Source organism: Lethenteron reissneri, chromosome 57, assembly GCF_015708825.2.
Source record: "Lethenteron reissneri isolate LAM-NWPU_2019-01 chromosome 57, ASM1570882v1, whole genome shotgun sequence".
Taxonomy (NCBI): Eukaryota; Metazoa; Chordata; class Hyperoartia; order Petromyzontiformes; family Petromyzontidae; genus Lethenteron; species Lethenteron reissneri.
In genome coordinates, this window is record NC_083835.1 from 2225781 (window position 1) to 2252083 (window position 26303).

General features: G+C 48.5%; 1 protein-coding gene across 6 annotated transcripts in view; it reads left to right on the forward strand.

Annotated features, from left to right (window-relative positions):
• LOC133357334 (transcription factor Dp-1-like) overlaps positions 1 to 26303 on the forward strand; it is a 42733-nt gene that overhangs the window by 2423 nt on the left and 14007 nt on the right. For 2 of the 6 annotated variants that reach the window (XM_061575229.1, XM_061575231.1), the window contains exons 2-6: positions 3781 to 3862; positions 4504 to 4567; positions 5580 to 5686; positions 16302 to 16432; positions 24631 to 24790. In XM_061575229.1, the coding sequence (XP_061431213.1) occupies positions 3851 to 3862; positions 4504 to 4567; positions 5580 to 5686; positions 16302 to 16432; positions 24631 to 24790 (474 nt within the window). In that variant the 5' untranslated portion in view covers positions 3781 to 3850. Of the gene's footprint in view, positions 1 to 3269; positions 3291 to 3389; positions 3409 to 3553; positions 3575 to 3780; positions 3863 to 4503; positions 4568 to 5579; positions 5687 to 16301; positions 16433 to 24630; positions 24791 to 26303 lie in introns of those variants that run through there. The other 4 variants (XM_061575232.1, XM_061575233.1, XM_061575230.1 and 1 more) reach the window with 4 other exon arrangements.

The following is a 26303-nucleotide window of genomic DNA, read 5'->3' on the forward strand; positions in this document are numbered from 1 at the left end:
TTTACATCGTATTCTTAGGGTTTTTCGGTAAAGTCACGTAGGTAAAAAATTAATAAAAGTAAAATGAAAATCACGACGTTTTATTTTATTTTACTTTTGTAAATTTTTTACCTACGTGACTTTACCGAAAAAACCTAAGAATATGAATCCTTGCAGTCACGAAAGCTTCAAATCTAGAATTTTTACATCGGTCTGGCATTTGGTGATTAATTCATATTTACAGGACTACTTATACTCAGCCCTTTGTTAATCTAGCTGCTGGACTTAAGCCCTCCCCACGCCGTGTTGGTTATGCAGGAAGTTTGACCATACTTCACTAAACTGGTTATGGTGAGTTAGGGAGGGACAGGGAATCGATTGTTTCTGGGCATCTGTGAAAAAGAGCTTTATAGCTCATCGGATTTCCCCAGTATATATATTCTGGTTCTGATATGACTCGCCACTGATACTAGCCGTGGCCAAGAATCTAACACACTTAGGGATACGATTCGCCGATTCAAGAATGAATATATTGTGTCATTTGAACTGTCATCTGCGTCGTCGGTCTCCTGCATTGTTTATCCCTTTTGTTTCTGGATCTCGGTGGCCACAAACCAACCGGTGTCACCCCCAACCCCACCGCGACATTGGCCGTGATTGCACGTGTGCGGTTTCCGTATGGCGTGTGCGGAAATACGACGCTTGCTGTGGGTGGCTGTCCGCTGTCGAAATGTTCAGGGATCTTTAATATTTGCCTACGCTAAACTCGTGATCAATGCCAGCGTGTGGAGTATGTTAACACAACCGCTGCTGTCTATCTGCACCGTATGTATTCTTTGAAAAATAGATGTAAGACATCTTATCTATGTGTTAAACCAAAAAAAATATTCCAATTTACAGCCGTTTGTCAATGCACTGCTGGATGAAGGCTTCCTCCGTGCCTTGCCAGTGATGGGGATTTGTATGGCCGTATTTCACGCTGGTCACTGCGGGTTGGTGTTAAGTGGGTTGTGCCAGGCTTGCCACCGACTGATGTTAGACGTGGCTGGGATTGTAGCGTACCTGTCAACCCCCATTGTCTAACTTATTACACACCAATTCAAACCTTATTGGTCACCGCGTGCCCTTATAAATCTCAACGTTCATCCTACAAAGCCCCATCACAAGGGAGAAACACAAACAAATAGACAAAAATGTTTTTTGTGCCCGTATTGAAACGGCTGTACGCCGTTTGGACCTGAGAACTCCATTTTCCCTGTACAAGAATACGAGGTAAACTGTATGGGTTGACAGGTGTATGATGTAGCCCCCAAGGCTCCCATCGCGTTACAGTAAAACCTTGGATTGCGAGCATAATTCGTTCCGGAAACGTGTTTGTAATCCAAAGCACTCGTATATCAAAGCACTCGTATATCAGTTGTGAATCACGTGACGCTCGGAAGACAAAGCGTATACACGTACTACTCGTATTGCAAGACCTCGCTCGTTTATCAAATGAATATTTATTTTAAAATTTTGCTCGTCTTGCAAAACACTTGCAGAACAAGTTACTCGCAATCCAAGGTTTTACTGTATTTTGTTTTGCGTGAACTTGCGCTGCTCCCGTGGTTTAGCGTTGCCTTGAAGGGCCTCAGCTGCCCGAGTTTGCGGGCACATTTTAACGGCCGGTTTCACACGGTGGCTTCTTCACACTCCTCTCTCAAAGCACTGGCTGTGTTGGTTTTAAAACTACTGTATGATGACAGGTTACCAGATATGAATATTTTTGACACGGTGCACATTGCATATCATTGCCGGCTGATGGGAATTATAATGATGGTCTAGAAATGTATGAAAGTTGAAATTTGGCACTAATATATGCAAGTGTGCATGTTTGTTTATAACAAGAAAAATGAAAAACAAACCTGTTGAATTTCGATTGCGAATATTGTGGGCCTCCAGATAATACAGCCTAGAGGCCAGTTAGTTTCACTTGTATGGCAAGGCGAGATTTGAGTTTGACATTGATTTGAATCTCATGATAAACACATTCAAGTATACAATCCCCTTGTCATTGAATCAAGTTGTCTGCCTCTTGTGGCGTGCGATATTAAAGCTTGAAATGGGGTAAAGCCAACACTACCAGTTAACACAAGCATTGAACAGACCCCGGGTAAATCTCTCTACTTCAAATTAAAACCGAGTCATATTTTGGTGCACCACCCTATTTATTTAGGCTCAAAAAAAGTGAAACGGGACCTTGTGTTTTTATTTAATTACCAGCCTGACGGGAATATTTGTTGTAACTAATAAATGAACAGACGCTTGTCTGTTCATTTGTTTTACCAGCCTTAACCCTTCCAGGCAGTGCATGGTTATTAGGCTGTAGTTCAAATAAACACGGTATGGCCTCATCCACGGTCACGTTAACCTTAGTCCTGCTCGGCAACCGTCCTCCCTTATGAGGTCGGGCACTAGGCCGCTGTTGTACGAGTGGGTGAGTTGGGAGGCCCATGGTTTGTGGAGAAAGTGTGACCTTGGTCGGTTTGATTCAATGACCCAGCACTGCTCTTTGGTTCTTTCGGTAAAGTCACGTAGAAATTTTAAATCAAATGATAATAGAATACGACGTTTCGGTTGCGACGCAAGCAGCCATCATCGGGTAAGAATGAATGATAAAACACAGTGTGTCTCGCTCGGTGTGTCTCTGCATGTGTGACTGCCGATGTTGTTTTCGTGTCTGTGTTTTATTATTCATTCTTACCTGATAATGGCTGCTTGTGTTGCAGCCGAAACGTCGTATTCTATTATTATTTTATTTTCTACGTGACTTTACTGAAAGAACCAAAGAGTAATTCCTGCAGTCACAAAAGCTTCGAATCTAGTTTGACCCAGCACTGCCTGCCACTTCCTTTTTATAGTGGAAATGTGGCATGCGTGATACCTCTAGGCTTGACATCTAATTTTTGTCAATTCTATGCAACATTATTTTCCGAGATATGACCCATGGTCTTCCACAATTAGTTCTTTTGGATACTAAAATAGTTCCAGATCTTTATCAGGTCCAATTCTGGATTCAGATCCATTTAAATCCTAGAACATTACTGTTAAAATCCGTCCATTCAACTCCCCTGATTGGTCTTAACAGCGAGGACGTTGGGGGCACTGCGTTGGAAGCTGGGGTTTTAATATCCCCTGCGTTTAACATAATTGGATTAAACCACTACATTCTAACCACCCCCCACCTCTAGATCATCTCCATGGTACATCCCGTACATTCACGTAATGCGTGGCCGGCAGTCGCGTATGCAGCATGCCAACAACGGGTGGCCGTGAGTAGTGCCTCTCGTTTTCCCAGCCGCCAGACCGCGCTCGCTAGCGTCGAGCTTGTTTTATGACCGAGCGTGCGTGAATTGGGTCTTTACAATATCGGGATAAACGTTTGGAAAGGTCTCTGCATGAGGTCGTCGCCTAATGTTTACTTAAAAATAAGAAGCCTCAACATTTGTCATGTGTTTAATTGAGTGAAAGTTTGCTCCCCCCCGCCCCCATCTTATTTTCTGTTGGCTTCGTTGCTTTACTTTATTTTATTGTTTTTGTTATTTGGGTCACCCAGGTCAGTCTTGCCATTAAAACTGATTCTGCTCACTTCTGAGGTCCTACCCGGTTAAACTAATAAACGTGAAATGCGTCTTGGCGTTAATGGATACGCTTCTAACAGCGAGAAACTGCCGTAAATGATGTGAAATGTTGAACGTCGGATTGCGTCTTCTGTTCGGAGGTGTAAGTACTGACATGTAGTTGTCTGCATTCCCATTGCAGATTATCGCTTTGAACGGGAGCCGGAGTTGAACGCTGAACTGGTCCTTACTGGCATAACCCCGGTGACATCATGGCCAAAGATGTACGTGCGCACACATTGCAAGAACTACAGAGAGAGCCCGGTGCTTAATCATGGCAGGGACCACGAAGTTGCCTTGAGAATTTTCAAAATGGACCATTATTGTGGACAAGTGTAACTTTACAACTAAAACCTGTTGTACAGTTTACATAAAAGCTTTGGTTGGAGCAGTGGAACAGTGGTTGGTATTACTGTGCTCTGGGTCCATTGACCCGAGTTCTGTTCCTGGCTATGACTTGCATCAGTGGCGAAGTAATATCTGAACCGGTCCTGGGCTTTTTCCCCCTTCACAAATCTGCGCCGACCAGGATGGTGAAGTATGGTCAAACAAGCCTCGTAACTGACACAGCAGTACGACGACCTTTGTACAGCAGTGGATTGACTGTAAATTGTTAGAAAGTTCTGGTTATTTTTTTACATGTGCTTTCAATGTAGGTTATGTTGCATGTATTCATGACATAGTGATAGTTTTCAAATGTGTATCTTGGAATTTTCGTAGTTTTTTACATAACGTGCACTACATGTTAATGTTATAATTTTTTGTGTGTGTACTGGACACATTATTTTTTCCATTCACTGATGTGTGAACTGCGTTGAAATTGCAAAGGTGGCCCGTGTCGCTGACTCGTGTATTCGCTCTGCAGGTCGGATATTTTGACAAGAACGGAGAGTTAAGGGGCTTTTTGGAAAACTTCAGCCCATCCAAAAGTAAGTTATTTGATCTTTTTTTTTCAATCGTCATGCCATCTCGAACACAACGGCAATATTCATGAATGTGACGCCGATCCCTTCATGGGTCAGTCATGTCGTGCTGTCTCGTCTGCGTCCGAGTAGAACTGCGTTATGGCCCACAGTTTTCAGTGAAATTCTGGAAGTTGGTATTTTCAACTTGTACCCAAGACAAAAATAAAAAAAATTGGGAAATGTATTGGCACCTATCGTAGGGCCGGCCTAGCAGTCGGTGTGTGCTCGGTCATGAACCATCTTTTCTTAGGTTCAGTTCCTGGTACGATCATCTTGTAGTGCTGTCGTCACAGGCATGTCCTCTGCTTAAAATTCAAGCGTGAATGACTGTTCTTCTCCTGTGATAGTCGGACCGATATTTTGTCAGTTTTTAATGCATAGGCGTTTGCGACCAATATGAATAATAGAGGGTTTTTTTTGGTTTAGATCATGTCAATATATACGTGTTATTAAACTCGCCACCAATCGTCAAAGCCAATTAGTAAGGTTTGTCACGTAAACGTCGTTCTCCGATTGTAAATGTTGTAGGTTTACTCTCCAACACATCGGTGTGCTGTACGAGTAATGAATTGTTTACGTGACAAACCTTAATTGGCTTGTCGGGTAGTGGCAGGTTTAACGACACATTTATATTTACGCGATCTAAACCAAAAAGCCTCTGGATATTTTTTCATCTTATAGCTGCAGCTTAGGAAGATTAAGTATTGAGCCAAATTTAACGCGATGAGTTTTTTTTCGCACGGCCGATTTGTGACTAGGCTGAGACTTGGGAAATCGGTTTTAATCACCAGCTGCTCAAAGCCTCGATTTAAAATCCAGGATCTCAGCGATCCCAGGCCCTGCCCTCGACTTCTGAGCCACTGGGGCCGATCACCTTGAGCTTGTTTTCTGCTCGTCAAGTCGAAATTTGAATCGTGGTTGGATCCGTATATTGAAGGGTGGCAACCCCCCCCCGTCCCGTGTTGCCGTGGCGCAGGCACCGTCTCTGTGGTCACGCTTCCCGTTGGGAGCCTGGGCTCGCCCGGCAAGCACATCCTGCCCAAGACGCTCGCCCCGTCCAACGTGAACGTGCCCCAGCAGATGGTGAGTGTGCGCCGCTCATGTGACTTGTAAGGGCAGTCCTAGGGAATCGTACGGGCCTGCCCGTTGAACACGAGCCCGTCGCTTCATTTCATTGGGTATTTTGGAACTGCTTTTTGTGTTTAGTTTGCTGTCCTTCCCCCACACTTGAGATTAGTAGCACGGTCGGCTACGTACGGTGCGAAAGAAGTTCTACATGCAGTTGGCCCCGCGGTCACACGAGGCCTACCACTAGGAAAAGGCCCCGCAAACATCATTCATCACCGCGAGCATCTTAGGAAATTAAAGAGTGTCGGTGTTTGTCGCCAAAGCGATTAGAGCTGTTGTACAAACAGCTCCTTGTTAGCTGTTGCTTGTCTATTGATTGTGGTTGTTTAGCGAAAGCCAGGTGAGATGCTGTTTGATCAGTGGGCCTCCGTGCTCCGCAAGCAAATGTCCCCAGTGTAATGTGTCTCTTGCAAAAACTCGCCGCGTGCAGCCGTCGTCGTAAAGAGGCCCCGTAAATAGCTGCGTCGTTCAGCCGGTGTTGTTGACGCAGTATGTTTTCTCGCTTTTGGGCTCTGGGCGGCGATAAAAACGATGAACATGAAAAGCTCGGTTTTCCTCCCTTAATTATTGCGTCACAAAAGGGCCCTTGCTCGGCAGGTGGGAATGATCCGCAGCTGCGTTTGCCTGGCAATTTGTAACCTGACGCAGGTGTAGATAGGAGGGTCGATGTCGCAGGCCAGGTTTTTTTGGAAAGAAGCTTGGGAAAATGTTACCCAGCCACCACGGCAGTAATAAGCAGTGCCACGGATGTAACATTTTATCTTTAAAATATTTTTTGCCCTCAGGATAATAATGATGATGACATTTATAACTGGAGGCGCTAAGCCAAGCTCAGGGCTGCTCGAAAGCCTGACCCAACACAGATAGAGAGGCCTTTAGATGTTTCTTGAAATTCGGAGTGCATTTTATGTTGCGGTTGTGCAAAGGTCTTGGGAGAGTTCCACACCGAGGGGGCGATAGTAGAGAACAGACGTGAGGCTGCAACATAAATCCATGCGTGTGGGAAGTGATAATTTCCGATTTGTGTACGTTCACAAATGGGTTGTTTTGTGCTCTGGTTCTCCCACATGCATAAACACCCATCGGTTGGCTCAGAACATCTTTAATATACAGAGGACCGCAGAGAATGGGCAATTATTGGTAGCGCCAGATCCGTGCCTGGCTTGCTGCCTTCCCGCCAGAGGTCGCAAACAGGTTTTGATTCCTTACCCGTACCCGTACCCGGCCGCGCCAGGGTCGCAAACGGGGGTACCCGTACCCGGCCGGGTACGGGTAGCCGGGTATCGGGTAGGGTACGGGTATCGGGTACCCGATTGCGACCTCTGGGATGAAGCCATGTTGCAGGCGCGGGTGGGTTGATTCTAGGAACTTGAATTGTGAGAAGAGACAAGACATTGGGAATTGAGTGACAAACAGTTACTCACCAGTGTTGACATTGTTATTGGTGTTGTACTTGAACAACTAATGGGAACCCTGCATGTTCAGCATCGTCCACTGTTGCTTCCAATAAAACGGACACACAAACACCACAATTGCAAAAACACAATAATTCGACTCGCAAATTACATTTTGAGGGTTAATTGAAAGCAGACAGTGGGTGACTGTATGAGAAGGCACGTATAGCGATGCGTCAGTGTGTGTATTGAATGGATTATTATGGTTTTGCTCGTGTAAATGGCTTCAAATTGTGAGTCTTAAGAATCTGTTCTTGTCGATTTCTGCTTGGGGTGTGTAATTTGGTCTTGTGACCCCTGCAGGTGCTACAACCACAAAAACGAGCCTGCTACAGCCTCCTATAATCATGGATAATGCGTATGTTGTAAATCATTGGCCCAGATAAATTAGACAACAATTAGGAAACATGAATTCGTTTTTAATTATTAGTGTCTTGTTTAAACTGATTGGTTGTTCCAGTGATGTGATGACACCTGTTTAAAAAAGCAGGTCAGGTGACGTTGTGACTTCCTGAGTCCTGTCCTGAAGGTGCTTGACGCAGTGTCATGCGAAATGCCGCGTATCCGATTGCTAAACTAAGTTAAGAATTTAGATTTAAAGCTTTCGTGACTGATGGTTGCTTGTGTTGCAGTTGAAACGTCGTGAGAATTTTTATTGTTTAATATTATTTTATTATTTCCCTTTTACGTGACTTTACCGAAAGAACCAATAATTAGTTAAGAGTTGTTCATAATACAGGTTTTTTTGGTTAGATCTCGTAAATATGTGTCGTTAAACCCGCCACCACCCAACATAGCCAATTCGTAAGGTTTGTCCCATAAACAGAACATGCCAATTCGTTACTAGTACAGCACACCGGTGTGTTGGAGTGCAAAGCCACAACACTTACAATCTGAGTACGACGTTTCACCAGTATTTACAACTAGCTTCAGGATACAGCCATATTTGTTAATGTTTTATGACACTTTTATATATGTACGCGATCTAACCGTAAACACCGGTATTATGGATGATATTGGTTGCGAAAGCCTACATATTAAACTTGAGAATTGATATAAAAATTAAGGTCTCACGACAGAAACTTGGCCGGATAATTGCATGGCCTAACCCAAAAATGAGTTGTGAATCATCATTTCGGCTGCCACAACCTGTTGTGTAATAAATGAATATTTTTATGAAATCACTGCCCCAAATCGTGACATTTAATTAATTGAATCGCGAGGGAACGATTCATCACAGGCCGAGAGCCCTCCCAAGATCTAATCACATTGTGATATGAGTTTCACTTAATTTTATCGCTATCATTTTCTTATATCTGGTGTTTGTTTCATTTGTTTTTATCACTTTGTCCGTGCTTTATACTACTTTACTTTATGTTACCCTGGTCTCCCTTGCCAGAGAGACCTTTAGTCTGCACCTGTTCCCACCTGGTTTCAAACCGAGGTATCGATCGATTGTTTGTATTGTTTGGCACTGCCGTTGTAAAGTGGCTGCACGCTGCAGTAAGCTTTGGCACTGGTGGTGAATGTGGAATGCGTTTGTCTGCGATGGTTGTCGTTAGCTCGACGCCATCGGCGCCTTGCCCCGGGTGGGCTTTGCGTAAGAACGCCGCAGGTGTTTGTGTTTGCGACAATCTCGCCGAGTTCGCACGAGGCCAACAAATAAATAGTCCGTGTCCGCATCCAGCTGAGTGACAGCCCATAGATTCTTCCCGAGTCCGCCACTCTAGCTCGCACGGAGGCATACCGCTTTCGCAGGAGGCGCGGGAGAACGTCCCGCCGGCAGTGCGAACGCGCGGTGGTGCATGCTGGGCTTCGTGTGAATGTGTTGAAATGTCACCTGCGCACGGTCAATGGAGAGGAATGGACGTGCATGTCAAGTTGCATTGTCGTCATCGTTAGCCGTGATCAATCCGATGCTGGCGGAGGCCGCTCCCCAAGCTGTTGCCGTCTATTATGGTCCTGCGCTGTAGCAAGCCACGTGGCACCAGCTCACGAGATGGTCTGTCTCGTTGCTCCTAGGGGACGTTCTCTTTGGCGGCGTTAGAGTTGATGGCAGGAGTAAATTTGTTCAATAACAAAGGAAAAAAAAGTACTTGACGGTCCTTTATCAAGTGTCTGCTGGGTGAGAATTTCCCACGGCACGTCGGCAATGGGGGTTTGTTTGACCGTATCTCGCCACACCGGTCAGCGCCGGTTGGTCAAGGAAAGGACCAGGATTGATTGGTACAGATATCACGACAGGTTTATGGAAGGCTTGAACGTAAGCGAAAATGCATTGCTGTGAAATGGGATTTTAAGGGTGGCTGATAACCTTCGAGTACACTGCTGTACCAGGTGTCGGTAACATAGCATGACTGGTATGGGCAGTGGTGCAAGAAATACAATGGCGGAGGGGGGGGGCACTATTACATCTTCACCCCCTCGTCGTAGCTGAACGCCTGGGTCCCTACGGCCCGTGGGCCTCGGTGCAGTTGCACCGCCTGCACACTCGACAGCTACCCCGCCGCTCGGCACCACCGAGACCTCGTACTGAACGCCAGGGCACGGACGGAGACTTGCACTTTTTTTTTTGTCGTGTGTGTGGTGATCCCAGTACCTTCACTTCACTGTGAAAATAGAAGCCCGGAGTTATTTCTGCGGATAACAACATTCCCCAGTAGCGTAGCCTCTCCCTCTCCACACCACCTCGGGTGAGTGGTTGTAAATTAACCCGAATGTGGATCCTGATGTCGGAAAGGTTAGTGGAGATGACTTCTCGTTGACTGTTAAGGAAAGTAGAGGCCGGGCTTGGGTAGGTCAACGCGTCACTCGGTGGAGATGACGGTGAATGGGTGAGACTGGTGGTGGAGGGACAGCCAAAGGAAGGGTCACGCCCGCGAGGATGCCCACCGTGGAGACGGAGCGGTGATTAAATAGCTCGTATGCAGGAGCTGGATGGATCGTTACATTACTGGACCATGGCGATTGCTTGGGGGGAGAGTGGGGCAAGGGGATTGATCACGATCGGCGAATATTATGGTTGTAATTGGTGGTTCCCGTTGATTTTTCCGCCCATCTTTAACGGAGTGTCACGAGTACAGTGTGGGCCCTGTTTTGGTGTTAATCCGCTTTTCCTGCTGTTCCCAGTGTTTGAATGGCCCGTGTTGCATAGCGACGGTAACCACGCTGCAGGTTGTGAGGGAGTCGGTGTTGGTGTGCTGCGCCGCGTGTGCGTGGGTTTGTTTGCACACGAGCTTACATGCGTGCACGTCGCACGTTCGCTCTATACAAAGAATGCGATGAAACTTAAGACGTCCACTTTGGCAAAAATGAAGAGGCCTACTTTGCTGTAGAGGCCCTTTTCATTGGCTCCTTAATGATGCTCGCATTTTGTGGTTTGGGCCAGCCAACGCGTGGCTTTGAGCGGCACGAAAAACCCATCTCGTGATTGCCACGGATAAACTATGGAAAGGCAGAAGTGTTGGCCGAGCCAAAGCAATCGTGGTAGTTAAAACATTGTGGGGGGCGGGCGTTTCCCCCGGTTGCAAAGTATGTATGTGAAACGTGCGTGATCAATGCAGGAGATTAGGGTGGAAGGTCACAGCTTTTGAAGTATGCTGCCACAGGAGAACCGGTGGACATGCGTGTACCACAACATGTTTTGTGTAGACGATGAGCTGTAGACCATAATCGAGAGACCAAAACTATAAAAGTGTTTTTGGACGGCGGCGAGCTGGGCGTGATGGTGGAAACTTTAAAAAGTCGTTGCACTCTCCTCGATTTAACAAAAGATTTCACTTCTCCATTTTGACATAAATGGGAATGTAGCAAAGTTGTAAAAATTCAACCACTCTCTCCTCTCCGTCTCTGAAGGACGTCCAGACTAATTTAACAACCAGCACAGCGATTATTACTTCTTTGTAATTATTGCTGTGCTTAAGTGTCAAATGTAACTCTCTGAAGGACGTCCAGACAGAATTTAACAACCAGCACAGCAATAATTACTTCTTTGTAATCATTGCTGTGCTTAAGTGTCGAATGTAACTTTATAAAAAGCCATCGGTTCATTTCTCAACTCAATGGAAGCTTTTTGGCAAACAGAAATGCCTCAAAAGCAGCGTGGACACGCCTGCCCATTGACGCACAATGCCATATGGCAATCGAAGAATTTCAAAGGGCTGCCAACGGAAGGGTTAAACATTCACCACAGTTCAACACACATGCATACAATACACAAAGATCCCCCCCACCATATAGCCCTAACAGACTATTGGGGCAAGTGCTGTTAGCGAGCACCTATGAAGGCCGGCATGGTGCACGAGGGGGTGGGTGGCCAGCACCACTGCCTGAACGCCTTTGTCTCTGCAGCGATTTTACACACCTCACCAGGTCCTCATTTGAGGCTTAGTCGACCTAGGGGAGGCCCAGGGTCGGTTCAGATAATCGTCACTGTTGTTGGCCGTTAGCAGGAATCAAACTCGAGTCGCTGGGTTCGTAGCGCAGCTACACTACCGCTCCCCACAACACACGCACACACACAACACGCAGACGCAATGCTGGGCTGCTTTCGAGAGCAAGTATGGAACGTATCCGTAAAGTATTTTTCACAAGTGCGTGTGGATACGTGCAGAAACAAACGAAAATATTGCGACGGAAAATGTAGGCAAATGAGAGGGACCATGTACAGGATCTGTGATAACGTTTCTCGGAAGTGCTAAAGAGTCGTGCAGTGCAACATTAAGCGACCATCAGAAAGTCGGCAGACAACTCGCAAGATGTGTACGCGGTTCATTTCGAAATCGACAAGTAAATGCGGAGGTTTCGCCGGTTACAAACATCCGTTCATTCGGCACTTGGCAAATGCCCACAATTACAACGGTTTCCTCTCAGTCGGTTATGGCACTGGGGCCAGCTGCTCTGTCGGCGGTAAGCACTTGCACGTTCAGCAAAACCTCACGGCTTCAGCAGCCCTCTGCGTTCCCCTTACACACACGTGTCTCTGTCGTTCTACTCATTTCCCGAGACGTGAGCGGAATCGCGTACAGGGATCTTTTATGTATCTATGTTGAACTTTTTTCGCGCCGTATGTAGCCAACCGTGCTAATCGGAGTAGAAGGTTGACGACGACGATGATGGTGATGTTGGCAGATATTTCGTGTTTGTGTGTACATTGATATTGCCAGTCCACTGCTGGATCAAGCCTGGCATAACCAGGCCCTCCCCCACACCGTACAGGTCATCGGGGTTACTCGACATTACTTTATCAACCCAAAGGAAGTCGGCCTTGTATTTGAGCAACGCTTGCAAATTCACTTTTTATGACTGTGCAATGGTTTTCTGATAACGTTCCCGGCTTGCTTGATAAAATAATGGGTGTGCAGTGGAGGTGGCACCGTGGCTAGAGCACCAAGCCAGCACCCTTGGCATCCTTGGGGTTTGATTCCCGTAATTAAACCGTTTCTCTAGCGCGCTGCCAGTCAGCCATGAGATGGCAACAGGGAAGTATGTCTTGTTGAATCTGTTTCATACGTAGGCTTTCGCGACCAATGTTGTCCATCATCAACGGGGTTTTTTGGGGTTAGATAAATAAGGCCGAAACAGGAAGACTTCTTCACAAATCTTGCAAATCGCCTGGTGAAGCTGGTTGTAATCGCCAGCGAAACGTTGTACTCGAATTGTAAATGTTGTGGGTTTACTCTCCAACACACCAGTGTGCTGATGGAACTAATTGGGACACTTCGTTTACGTGACAGCTTACTAATTGGCTGTGTCGGGTGGTGGCAGGTTGATGGCACATTTAAATTTACGCGACCTAAGCAAAAACATAACCTTTATTTGGATTGTTCAATCTATCTGTGTGAAGCTTTGAGCGTCACCCCCTGCTATGAATGGGCTGTCTCCAGAGTACTCCCACATGTCAAACACTCCTTACAATGGAATCTTCCAAACAGCCCAAGCAGGGACGCTCAAGAATGGGTAACGTGAAACTCGGGCAGAAGATGTAAAAAGTTTTAAATATGTTTTAATAACGTACCTTGATATGGGAGCCTTACAATTACAATCACTCAAACATGCTTGTGCAGCCTGGGTTGGATGCTTACTGGGCAAAGTTTTTCTCTTAAGGGAGGTGGGTGTTTATGGATGACTGCTGTCCCCTGGCATCGGTTAAAAATACTTTTAGTTTTTTTTTTACAAAGCTGTACAAAACCTTATTTTTGTGCACATTAGCGGAATGATTGCTCCTGTACTTGTTCCGTGGTTGAGGTCATGTGTCGAAACAAGCTGGCAAACCCGTCAATTCAATCTAAATTCGATGCTATTTTTATTCAAATCAAACTCAACGATCAATGTTGCTTATTAATGGCTGGGAGTGGTGCTGCACATCAAAGGGGGGGGTCCCCTTTTCAGGTGTTTATTTATCCCGAGTTCTACTTCTGGACCAGGCTATCATCGGTGCCGAGTAATATCTGAACCAATGTTGAGTATGATCAAACAACCCCCGATGACCAATGCAGCGTGGGGAGGTATTTATCCAGTCGTGGATTGACTAAATGTGTGTGTGTAAGGTGTGTGTCATTTTGACAACTTGTTAAGTGCTTGGCTATGTACAGTGCGAAAGAAGTTCAACGTACTAAACTATTTTATTTATTTTACCAGGTAAGGCTCACTGAGCTATATAGTTCTTTTCAGATGTGACCTGGCCACAATTGATAGCTCAACAATGTCGCTTGTCATCATGTGGAAATCTTTAGCAGCCAAATACTCTGAATGGACGTTGATTATAAATGTGACTACGGGGAGCACATGCACACTCCAAATATACAGCCGTCATGGTCGGGATCGAACCCACGAGCTCCTGCAAACCAGGCGAGGTAGTTAACATCTACTGTACACCATTGGTACCTCATTTGCCAGTAAAAAATATGATAATTGGTTTTTTAACCTTTTATCTGGCCACAAAACTGACAACTTTTTTAGGACCAATCAACTTCAAGGACAGTGCATACATTATCAGAGTTGTGTTTTTTGTTTGCATTATGACTGCAGGTATTGTGGTCTATGCAAACATGACTCCTCGTAAAAAAGGTGTCAGTTTTGTTGCCAGATGAAAGGGTTACAAACCAATTATCATCTACTGTACATACAAAAGATTACCCCATGGTGGCCTTTATTGCTCTCTATTGCCCTCTAGTGGATAGTGAAGATTTCCTCTGCATAGAGCTCCAAAAGATAGCAGCACAGCAATGGTGCAACCCACTATCGTTTTATACAGGGAAAATGCATTTGTGTGTGTGTGGCCGTTTTTGTGCGTTCCGTGTGTATCTCAATAGAGACGTCGCAACTGCACAGCAGGTACGCTGACATCGCTGGGCATTGTGGGTCGGTGTGAGGTCTCTGCCGATGTTTGACGTGGCCAGGGATCGAACTCTTCTTACTAGATCCATCGTGCAGTGTGCTGCTAATCACTGCTTGACTGCCACACTGCAATATGAGTGAAATATGTGTCTTTCTTTTAATTACTTTGTGAAATGTATATAGCCATGTACGTAAGAAGGCAGGCTGGAAAAAATACCTATTATTAACTTCTCAGAGTAACACAGCTCTCTATGAAAAACCCTGGCTTGCAGTCTGAGTGGGAAAGATTCTTGGACATGCAAACACAGAGGGCTGCTGTCCACGGATGAGCGCTGGCTTTGTGGGACCTTGTCACTAACGGCGGAGGTGGCGTTGCGCCGGACCCCAACGAATGCTGGCGCCACACGTGGGACGGACCGGGTGGGGGGGGGGAGATGTGGGTGCCAAGCGTAGCGCTGACTAAGAGCGCAAACTCACTGTGCTTAAGGCCTCGGAATGTTGAAACGCGCTGGCGGTTGGTCGCATTTGCGTGAACAGGGAAGCATGTTTGAATAAGCGACGCATGGTGCGCGTGCACAATGGGCATGACGCCCATTGTAACACCTGGAGGATGTGGAACTGAGCGCACTTGCCCATGACTAGTACCATCGGAGTTAAGATCAGCCTATTGTGGAGGAGGCTCGTGAAGGACACTACTGGGCAGTTGGGGGGCAGTTGCCCTCCAGCAACAGCTGAGGGCAGATGAGCGACGCTAACAACAACGAGCGGAGTGACGTGAGAACGTCGAATGTCCACCGGCTGGAACAGGTGCCACAAAAACGAGAACTGCCATCTCTCACGATCAACCACCACATTTATTCGCGCTGCTTTCAACCTCGGGCCACGGAGAAGCTTCGTGCCCCTTGGAGCACCGTCCCGAGATCTGTTCATCCGTCCCCATGACATAGAACTGGCCATACCCGAGCGGTGTTCCTCCGTGGCTACTCCACGTCATCTGTGGAAGCCTTTCTCGCTCCGCGCACGAAAACGTTCAAACTGCGCTCCGCTATCAGAAGTCGCGTGAAAGGTGCCCCGCGCTCACTCGGACCAGTGCGACATCGTGCACGGTTTCGATTTGCACAATGTCCCCAGTATATATGTGAAGTTCCGATTCGCCTACTTCGCGATTCGTTCGTCGCGGTTTAGTTCAAGAAGCAATTATTTTCTTTACACTGTCATCGGCTGTAGTGCTTCTCGGGGCTTACTTGGGTCGCGTGAACCAATTATGTGCAACACGTTGTGTCTATCCACTGCTGGATGAGCGCCTTCCTGCACCGTGCTGGTTGAAGGGGTTATTGACCGTACACCGCCACGCTGGTCAGTGCGAGTTAGGGAATGTGGGGAGCATGGATGTGGCATTGTAGAGGTAGGGAACAAGAGTGGGTTTTTCCACTCCGCACGTCACGTTGCTAATAGGCTAACGTCAGCATATGTAACATTCTCCCATAATTCGCATATAATTCGTGCAAATTCTGGCGTACCAATTCTCACGAACACCTCCACACGCGCATCGCTGTCATGAGAATCGGGTGAACCGTCGTTTAGATGACCCGGGTTAATATTGCGTTTGGGGAATATCCCCCTGGTCACCTGGCTAAACAAGGTCAACCTGACTCGATCGCCACACGTCCGGCATCTGAGTCCGATGGCACGACTGAGAGCCGACGGCTGACATCCGCCTGTCCGTTGCTGTGCGGCACTTCTCCCCTCTCGTTCTCTCTCTCTCTCCTCCCCTGCAGTTGCTGGGCACTCCCCAGCGCAACGCTGCCATGGCTGGCGCAGTGCTGATGGGCAACCAGCACGGGCAGCACGGGCAGCAAGCGCAGCACACGCAGATGCGCCCCCTGGACAGCCCACCAACATGGTCCGGGTACCATCCTCGTCCCAATGCACTCACCACACCGGGCAGGAGGGCTTCTCATCCCCCCACCTCCCTCCCCAGTGTAGCCTGAACAAACTGTTGGGGCAAGTGCTGTGAGCGAGTAACACCTATGAAGGCCGAAACGGCACACGAGGGGGTGGGTGGTCAGCACCACGCCCGGCCGCCTTTTTCTCCCCAGTGACGATGTTTAAACACCGCACCAGGTATTAATTTGAGGCTTAGTCGACCTTGGGGAGGCCCATGACTGGTTCAGATAATCATCACTGGTGTTGGCAGCGCACTAACTGCTACGCCACCACCACTGGGCACATCCCCCCCCCCTACCTCCGTTCCCATGACATCCACCACATTCTCCGACTCTCAAGTGCTCTTGGCCAGGTACATTAACAAGAGAACTGGAATTGTCATTGTCACCATCCGCTGCCATAACCATCATCATGAACCCTCATTTGTTCCCGCTTCTCAGCTCATTGGCTCGGAATCGAAATCTTTATCCTGGAGATATCCGATGAGCTATCAAGCTCCTTTTCACAGATGATCCCACTCCTCCTCCTCCCCTATATGAACGCACTCCACACTTGGGACATTGAGGGAAGGATGGCAATGATAACAATTATGACGCTGATGATGGCGGTTGTGCTAATGATGATGATGGTGTTGATGACGACTACGATGATGGTGGTGATGATGCCCCCAAGGTCGATTGTCCTGCTTTCACACACTGGCATTTGGAGCACGTAAAAACAGAACCAACGACGATGAGACGGAATGAAGGATCAAACCTACAGCACACGTTTGTCGTGAACGGCAGCGACCTGGCGGGTGTTGTTTTCAGGCGGCAACGTCGGTGGATGCAGGTTGACATCGCCGCCACGATGTCTCCTCCACCTATGAGTGGTGGTCAGCTTGGGGTCTGTGTGTTGGAGGAGCACTCTGCCAACACTGCTCATGGTGATCCGGTTAATTTCAGGCAGCTCCCCACGATTATTTACAATGTAATTATCAGGCCCCCCCATGGTGTTAAGTGCAGTCTCCAATGCTTATTGTCCACTCTGTTTCCTCTTTGTTTCCTCTCTGTTATGCGCTCTGAAGAAGGGGCCATTGCCCGAAACGTCAACAGGGAAATATTTTTTCCTTTAAAGGCCACAGTCTTGTTGACGGACGTGTTGGGTTTTTTGTTATTTTTGTTTGTGCACCACTGCTAATGCACCTCCTTCTAGATTTGAAGTTTTCGTGACTGCAAGGATTCATACTCTTTGGTTTTTTCGGTAAAGTCACGTAGTTAAATAATAAAATAAAAATAAATGAATAACAACTGAATTAAATCACGACGTTTCGGAGGCAACACATGAAGATGGAAACTTGCGTTGCCTCCGAATTTAATTCAGTTGTTTTTTCATTTCATTTTTTACTACGTGACTTTACCAAAAAAACAAAGAGAATACACCTATTAGTGTGGTTGGCTCTGTACGGTGCGAAAGAAGTTCAACATACAAACACTGCAGTATCACAAAATAATTTAGTTTACCCATGATTAGAGTTTCTAAAGCTGCGCTAAATATTCGATGATAATAATAATGGTGATGCCCTTCCTTTACCCAGGAGAGCCTCTCGTTGAGTCTCAGGACACCGTCTCAGATCGGTCCCCATAGTGGGAAGGAATTGGCCAACTCTTTGTGAAAACCGCGTGGGACACAACTGGAGGACCCAGAGTAACAACAGCCACTAGAGGCTGCGTCTTTCACCAAAGTGTGTAAGGAAAAAAATCAACCCAATCGTTGGCCGAATCGTGAGTCCCAACGATTAATTTGCACCGCGAGGAGGTGGGAGGCAAAGCATCGCAGCCACCGATGCACGCTCCGTTTGTGAACCTGTGGTCAGTTGCGAGGGATGCATCGTTACCATGTGGCCAGCAGAGGTCAGAGTCTGCGCACTTTGACAGCGCGCGTCAAACACGTTTACAGAATGCCTCCTGTGCGGAATCGTTGCCGCTTTAAGCCGCGGTTACATTTGTCCGTTGAGTCACGTTTCCTCAATGCTTTTTTCGTGCATAGTGTGTTGTATAGCGGTACAGTTAGAACGTCCACAGAGTTGCGACGCACCATGCGGGTACCAATTTCACGACCATAAGCCGGAGGCGAACACGGTAGTTATTGCGTTGCTTGAACGCGATGATTAAACAGACACGGCCGTGTACTGCTCAACCACATTTTTCTAAGCATTTTATATATTTTTTTATTGGTCAGTTTGAAATCCCCCCCCCACCTCCGTGTTCCACGCGAGATGATACAGATGGCCCCAGTTCTCTTAGTGGTTCTAACTAGTCAAACAGGAGCACGGAACAAAAACGCTTTGATGCAAAGCCAGATTTTTGGTGGCCAATTTTGGTGGTAAATGGCATTAATTCTGTATTAAGATGGTTGAGCATTTTTGCTCATCGAATAAGAAGTGAATAACTTTGCCCTTTAATTTAAAAAGCCTCGTTGAATCTCAAGACTCTTCTTCATGAGGGTCCTGCCATTGGAATGTTTGGCGAGTTCCGTTCATGGGTGTTTTCCGTGTGTGGGAGAGCCTGGAGAACAAAACCACAGGGAGCAAGCAAGTTCCAGATTCAAGAATCTGTTGCCTTACTTTCATGGCCCCCGCGTTGCCCAGCAGGTTTTGTGCTTTCGCAATTCGTAGTTGATCCCCCGCCCCGACCTTTGTCCCTGAAGCGTGGCTCCCTCTCTGTACTTGACCGCCACGCTCGCTGGTCAGACAAGGGAGCGTACGCGAGCAGGTACAGAAGGGCAGCGCAACACTGACCACTGGGTTGAACTACACTGCCCTCTGCTGACCACCACGTTACACAGTCCTGCAGACACAACCTATGACAACCTGACGTGCATGCTGGCCGTCTGTCTGAGCACACGACCCGGGCTCATCAACCCTGCTTCTAAGCTTCCAAGGTCTCGCGAGATCAGGTGCAAGTCCGGGTCATGTGGCAATGGACATTGTGTGCATCGTGCCAGGCTTTAATAATATGTCCCTCGCGACGAACAGCGCTCGCCTTGATCAAGCAAAGTGGAAACGCGTTTTTTTTTTATTCACTTGGCGTGTAGATGCGTGCATTCGCGTGTTGTGTGTTAGCATGTGGTGTAAATACAATATATTTGAATAATTGAGCTCCGATGGGCCCTCTGGGGCCTGCCAAGCCCCATCGAACACACGGCTCTGGTTGCGTGAGTGACTTCGGGGGCCCTTTGCTGAACAAAAAGCCCCCTTGTCTGGAACTTTGCGCTCCGCATCAGTCAGCGGAACAGCAAATTGCATTTTTGGGGGCATGCGTTTCCAAAGTGTTAGTAAACAAGGTATCATGAATTATCGGGAATTTAGAGATTCCTTGATTCTTACAAATTGACTTTTGAGGAAAGCTAAGTGGGCTTGGGCAGGACATGTCGCTCGAATGCCGATTGCCGATAGATAATAATAATTATGTTTACAATACGCCGTTCATCAAAGATCTCAAAGGACTGCACACGACACAGCGACAGACACTCAACATGGACAATAAATAACTCATTCAGCTAAAAACCGAGAAATCTCAAAATCATGAAATAAATCCTAAAATCAATTTGCTGAATTGGCTAAACGTTTAGCAGCATGTATAGAGATCACTTTTAAGACGAGCTTTAAAAGCGTCAACGGGCTCGGAGATTCCCGCGACCTCATGGGAGAGAGTTCCTGGTGAGGACAGACGATGGCGACGGCCGAGAGCAGAGAAAGACGCCTGAGAGGGGGGGCGGCCACGGTGGAGATGGAGCGATGAGATCTGCTTGTTGAGAGAGTTTGGCAGCATCGAGGGACTGCGCGGCGATGCCGTCGGTGTGTGGAAGGCTTTGTCCAGCAGCGGATAGATCATGGCTGATAACATTGTTACTTGCTTCCATTTAGGCCAGTGACTTCACACGTGGAACACTTTATCACCGTACGTAGCCAACCGTGCTAATCGGAGGTGCGAGAGAAGTACGGAACCAGAGAAGTATCGATGGTTGAATCGAACTTTAGACCGTTTGTTGAATCGCCGGAGGTGGAGGGGGGTGAATCGTGGGATTGCCAACTGTTGCCACGCGTAGAACAACGCACCGCAAGATGAATGAGGCCATCGCTCTTTGTTTATTTATCTGGCCTCTATGTGCGCGGCGCTCGGTGCTGCATGAATACAAATTGGCCACGTTACGGCCAAGTGTGTGGGACCGCCAGCGGGGCCTCCCAACCCCGGGAGATTGTGAGTTCAAACCCCGGCCAAGGGCAACAACAGGGCCCCAATACGAACGCCACTTGCCGACACGTCAACAGACGACGCTGTGCTGTTGTACGCATTGATCCCCCCCCATCGTAGGAATGTGGAATTTCCAGCCGTTGGAGGACCGTCAAAACGCCATTCCGTAGCCGGCCTCTTGCGTCTTTCCACCATCGCTTCTTGCCGTGTGCTTTGGCCAATCCCGCTTGCCTCCGCCGACAGTTGAGACGACGTCTCCGATATGCATTTGTTCCTCCGATCCACACGTGCTCCCCTTTCTGTCTCTCAACACAATTCTACGCACGCGCCCCTCCGTGCTATCTTTGTCCAGCTTCCACGATCTATCGCAGTCGGCAAGTTGTGCACTCGTCGAGCACGTTCTTTTCGGGCGCCCGCGCAGAAACTTTCAGCGTCAATTTACCCAACAAACTGTTAAGTTACAAGTCGGCCTTGATACCAACTACCGAATCCTTTTTAAGTTAAGTTGATGTTTCACCAGGTCCAGAACTCAAGAGACCAGCGATGAGTCTCATTTTGCAAGAGCAACCCGGCTCACCAAAACGACAAAAAGCTAAATAAATACGAATATGTAAACAGCCATGGATGTTTGTCCTAATCCAGGGATATTTGTTGATGCTAAAGCCGTTCTCAACACGACTGGAATCTCCGTTCCTCTTCCCGTATGGCCACTGGGTCAATAAACATCTGGCAGCGGCTGCTCTCCTCCGATGAGTAATCATCACTGTCATCATCGTCACCAGCATAATAATTATCGTTTGCGTATCGCAACTGCTGAGGATGTCTTTATCATTCCTTTCCGTGCCTCCTGCTCCACTCCCATCAGTCTTTTCTGACATAACCACCGCCGTAGCAAGACAGCCTTCTGCATGTTATCCCCCGTTGACGTCCGTTGCATCTTCTGCTTCAGATTCTTTCCAGCGTCTTCATTTCAATCACCGCTACGCTTGGTTAGGTTTTGCTGCCCGCTAGCAGACCCAGTGTTCTCATCCCCGCCCCCCTCCCCCACCCAAAGTTCTTTAAGCTTCCACTCAAAGACAGAACAGAGATCGTTTCCACGGTTACAGCCATGCTGACGAAAAGCGCGCGCTTTTTTATTAAGGGCCAAAAAAAAAAATCTGCTTATTATTCAGAAGCATTGTTCCGGCCAACTCGCTATTGTCTGCCTGTATGGGGCGGGCGCAAGAATGGAGCAGTGCCGCTGAGTCCCTGGCACCGGGCGCTGGCTGCGTCGTCGGCGGTTACGTGAGTGGAAAATCAAACTCAAGCAAAGGGCAAAACCGGCAGGGCCGCTCCCGCCAGCTCGGCTCCGCACGCGTCTGTATTCGAGATTCGTGTGTGTCCCCCGCGCTTAAGTCACAACAGGCGTGTGGAACCCGTTCCCTTACCGAGGGCCGATCGGACTTTCACCAACCTTTTGCCTGGCCACACGTGAACGCAACAACAGCGACGATGACAACCATCACTCGCCGCTAAGTGGCAGGCGATGGCACCGCGACGCTTGTGCCAGGCTAGGTCTAACTAGAGGCCACGTGAAGTGTCTAAGGCTCACAACTGGAAGGCGGTCACAGGACAGATCCAGCTGCCATGGGTTGACTCCGCTCGTTGTTGTGACTGTCGCTCCTCTGCCCTCCGCTGTTGCTGGAGGGCAGCTGCCCCCAACTGCCCAGTAGTGTCCTTCATGGTCCTCCTACATAGGCCCATCTTGACACTGCTGGTACCAGTCATCAGCAAGTCCAATCAGCTCTACATCCTCCTGTACCGTTAACCAAGACCGAGATCCCCCTGATAGCCTTAACAGACTTTTGAGGGGAAGTGCTGTTCTTGAGCACCTATGAAGTTAAAACACCTCCGAATAGCACGGTTGGTTTCGGACGATGCGAAAGAAGTTAAACTACATGCGCACGCACCTCCGTCCCATCTGTCACCACAAGATGGCCTCGCGCTGAAGGAAGCGGCCGTGCGACTTGTACAAAGGATAGCGGAGCAAACAAATCTCTAAGTGAGCCGGAATGTTAAGGAAACAATACAAATGAGACGGCGAACACGAGACTGAAACGTCCCGACTCGAATCGCAAGGCGGGCGCGAATTGTTGCCGACGCGCCGAATCGGCGGGTGGCGGGGAGGGTGAGGGAGGGGAGGATCACGCGACGACGCCGGAATTTATTCGCTGTCTCGGCGCCTCCCCAACGCCGGACATTGGCTCCCCGAGAGGGCGCCCGGAACCCGGGGCTCGAACCTGTGCCCTCAAAAGTAGCTGGCTCGCTTGCTTCCCAAGGCCGATGCTGCCGGGCCCCCCCCCACCCCACCCCGGAGCTGTGCCGCCACCCGGGGCCGTACCACGTGCGTGTTTGTTATTCGGCGTGGCATCGCGGAGAGAGCCGCGTTTATTTTTCTATCTCTGTTTTTGCCATGGCCTTTTTGCCCTCCCCCCTAGCCAAGTTGGCAGTGGCAGCAATGTTGCATTGCAACATTGCTGTGGAAGACCTGAATCGGCTATTTTGAGTGCTCGTGAATAGCTCGAGTGAAACCCGAGCCCGCGCGGCGGAACGAAATACGACTATTAATATAAACGTGTACGACGTTTACCAGCGTCCCGGACAGTCTGCGAGCATCAGAGAGAGAGAGAGAGGAGGGCCTTGGGGTTTATGGATGTGCTTGTTGTTTGTGAACCATCTCCGAATATGGAATGCATTTTCGTCTTAAGTCAACGCCCGGTGTCCACCGATCGGCAACTGTTCTCGGCGGGTTGTGTGTCGGTGTTTCGGTTCGTTCATTAAAATCGATGGCGCTACGTTATAGGTAGACGCGTCGAGTTGGGCGTGAAAAGTACGCGGAGAGGCGCAAGCTTCGCAAGTGAACCGAGTAAAGAATGCGTGCGCAAGGCAGAGTCATCGTGTTCACGTTCAGGGAAAGCAAGCGGGGTTTAGGCGGGACGAGCCGCTGCGATGGGTGATGGCCGACAGTCCAGACTAATGAGTGAGTGGGAGCCAAAGTAGGGAACGCGTTCGAGAATACGTCGCACCGCGAAGCGGGAGCGATGAAATCGGCTGGGTGCACGTACCCGATGGAATGTACGGAGTTCTGTTCGTTTCCTCCGTTTCACGTGCGATTGTCCCGACGAGATTTGATCTCAAACGGTACATGGATCAAAGCGAGCCCGTCATCTCCCCCCCCCCCCCCACCGTCGTGACGGATACTGCAAGATTCGACCATGTCCGTCCAGTGCTCACTGAGCTGCATTCGCTTCCGGTTGCCGAACGAAAACATTACAAACAAGGTCGCACTCCATTACACACACCGTGCTTGCCACAAATGAACCACAATACCCTGCTCATCTCGTCAGGGACCGGCTTGTAGCTAACCATCGAACAGGGACGGTCACCACATCGCACCCTTTCAGGTGCGCTTCTGCGGCCATCTGGAACGCTCTTCCGATATGAGGAAGCCACTGGAGCTATAGAAAACTCATTTTTTTTGTAACTGCTTTTTGTGTTTAGTTTGTTATCCCCCGATTAACACGGTCGGCTACGTACGGTGCGAAAGAAGTTCAACATACTTGCATGTTGGTGGTGATGTTGATCGTGCGATGTTAAGGAGGAATATGCATAATGAGGAAGTGGGGGATGTTGATGGAGGTGATGATGGTGGTGATGTTGATGATGCAACCATCCGGAACGCTCTTCCTTCCGATATTAGGAAGCCACTGGAGCTATGCACTTTTAAATCAGCTGGATTGCAAACTTTTCTTTAGAAGTGCTTCTTGTGTCTAGTTTGTTGTCCTTACCCCGGCACCTCCGATTTGCACGGTTGGCTACGTACGGCGCGAAAGAAGTCCCAACGTATAGTTCGTACGACCCGTCCTGTCCCTCGGCGCGTGTGCAGCAAGGGCCGCAAGGGAGACAAGAACGGCAAGGGCCTGCGCCACTTCTCAATGAAGGTGTGCGAGAAGGTGCAGCAGAAGGGCACGACGTCGTACAACGAGGTGGCCGACGAGCTCGTGGGCGAGATCACCAGCAGCGCACGACTGGCGGCCGCCGCCGGGGTGAGTCGACCCCCCCCCCAGTCCTCGTAGCACTCAGCTGACAGACACCCTCCCCCCCACCCTGGATTTGTCTCCGGCTCCTCCGGTTTTTATTATATGAAGCCATTGGAGCTATGCGCCCTCACCTGGTATACAGGAGGGTCAGGGGTTATATCCCGACCACTGACGCCTCCTGTATATTTGGGATTTGCATGTCCATCTCTTGCTGTGGTCGTGTGGATTTTTCTCCGGGTCCTCCGGTTTTTCCCTCGATATTTAGAATCGACGTCACGCGTTTAGAGTTGTGGCTGCTGTCAATTTTCACATGATGATAAGCCACTTCATTGAGGTGCTGTCATTTGTGGCCGGGTTGCTTATGAAAAATAGCTCATACCTCGGTGGGCCTTACCTGGTAAAATATATAAAAATAGTTGATAATTGTAGCAACTGTCATAATAATAGCGGTGATTTCTATATCGCAGTAAACACGGCGAGCCCGTGACACGGGCGCTGAACGTACAACAACAAAAAATTTTTACGCGAGTCTTGAGTTCATTGCAGTGACTTTAGAAAAGTACGAATGTATGTACGGTCAACTTCTTTCGCTGTCGTACCTCACCAACCGTGCTAATCGGAGGCGCGGGGCAAAAGGTGACTTTTGAAAGAATGAGTGTTGAATGAGTCACATTCCAGAACTGGCTGGTGGCCTGCCGCTTTAGAAGCAAGGCGTTGGTGGATCGGGCGTCTTTGTGAAGCTCGCAAACCCTGCTGGGGGCAGTTCGATGGTGGTCACAGCGAATGGATTCCTAAACCTGTCTCTCTGGAGCTTTTCGGGTTCGCCACCCTTTTTATGGATTTTCTCCGGATACTCGGGGCTTCATCCCGGAAGCCAAAACGCTTGCGATTATAATTGGCCCAAACATTCCCAATGCAGGAACCCAACTGAAAAACAAAATGTCGTTGAGCTTCAGTGAAGCTTGTGTGGGTAAATAAAGGAAATTATGAATATTGAGGGGCTAGTGCTTATAGCTTTAAATCGAAATTTATAATACTACTGTTTGAACCCGGCGACCTGGGTTCAATTCCTGGTCATGGTAAACATCAGTGGCGAGTGGATGCTAAACTGGTGCTGGTTCCCACCCCCCACCCCTCTCCACCACTCCTACCCCTCCCCCATTTTCACCAATCTATACCGGCCAACGTGGTGAAGTATGGTCGAAACAAGCCCACGATCGACACGACGTGGGGATAGTCCATCTCCTGGCGGTGTATTATCTCACAGAGCCGCAAATGGCTATGATCGTGGTGCCGACATGCGCACATTTTACCCCTTGTGCAATGAACGCTCCGTGCGTGGTTACGTAATTTGCACGGCGGGCGTGTGCCGACTGGCGGTGTCGCAGTGACAGGAGAAACTTGTAAACAAAAAAACGCCGCCTCAGCACGCCGCGCTCGGACGCGGGCGCTTGTGGTTTCGGTTATGCCGTGGTGAGGCACCTCTTGGGATTATGGTGTCCACGGCTAGCACCCCCCC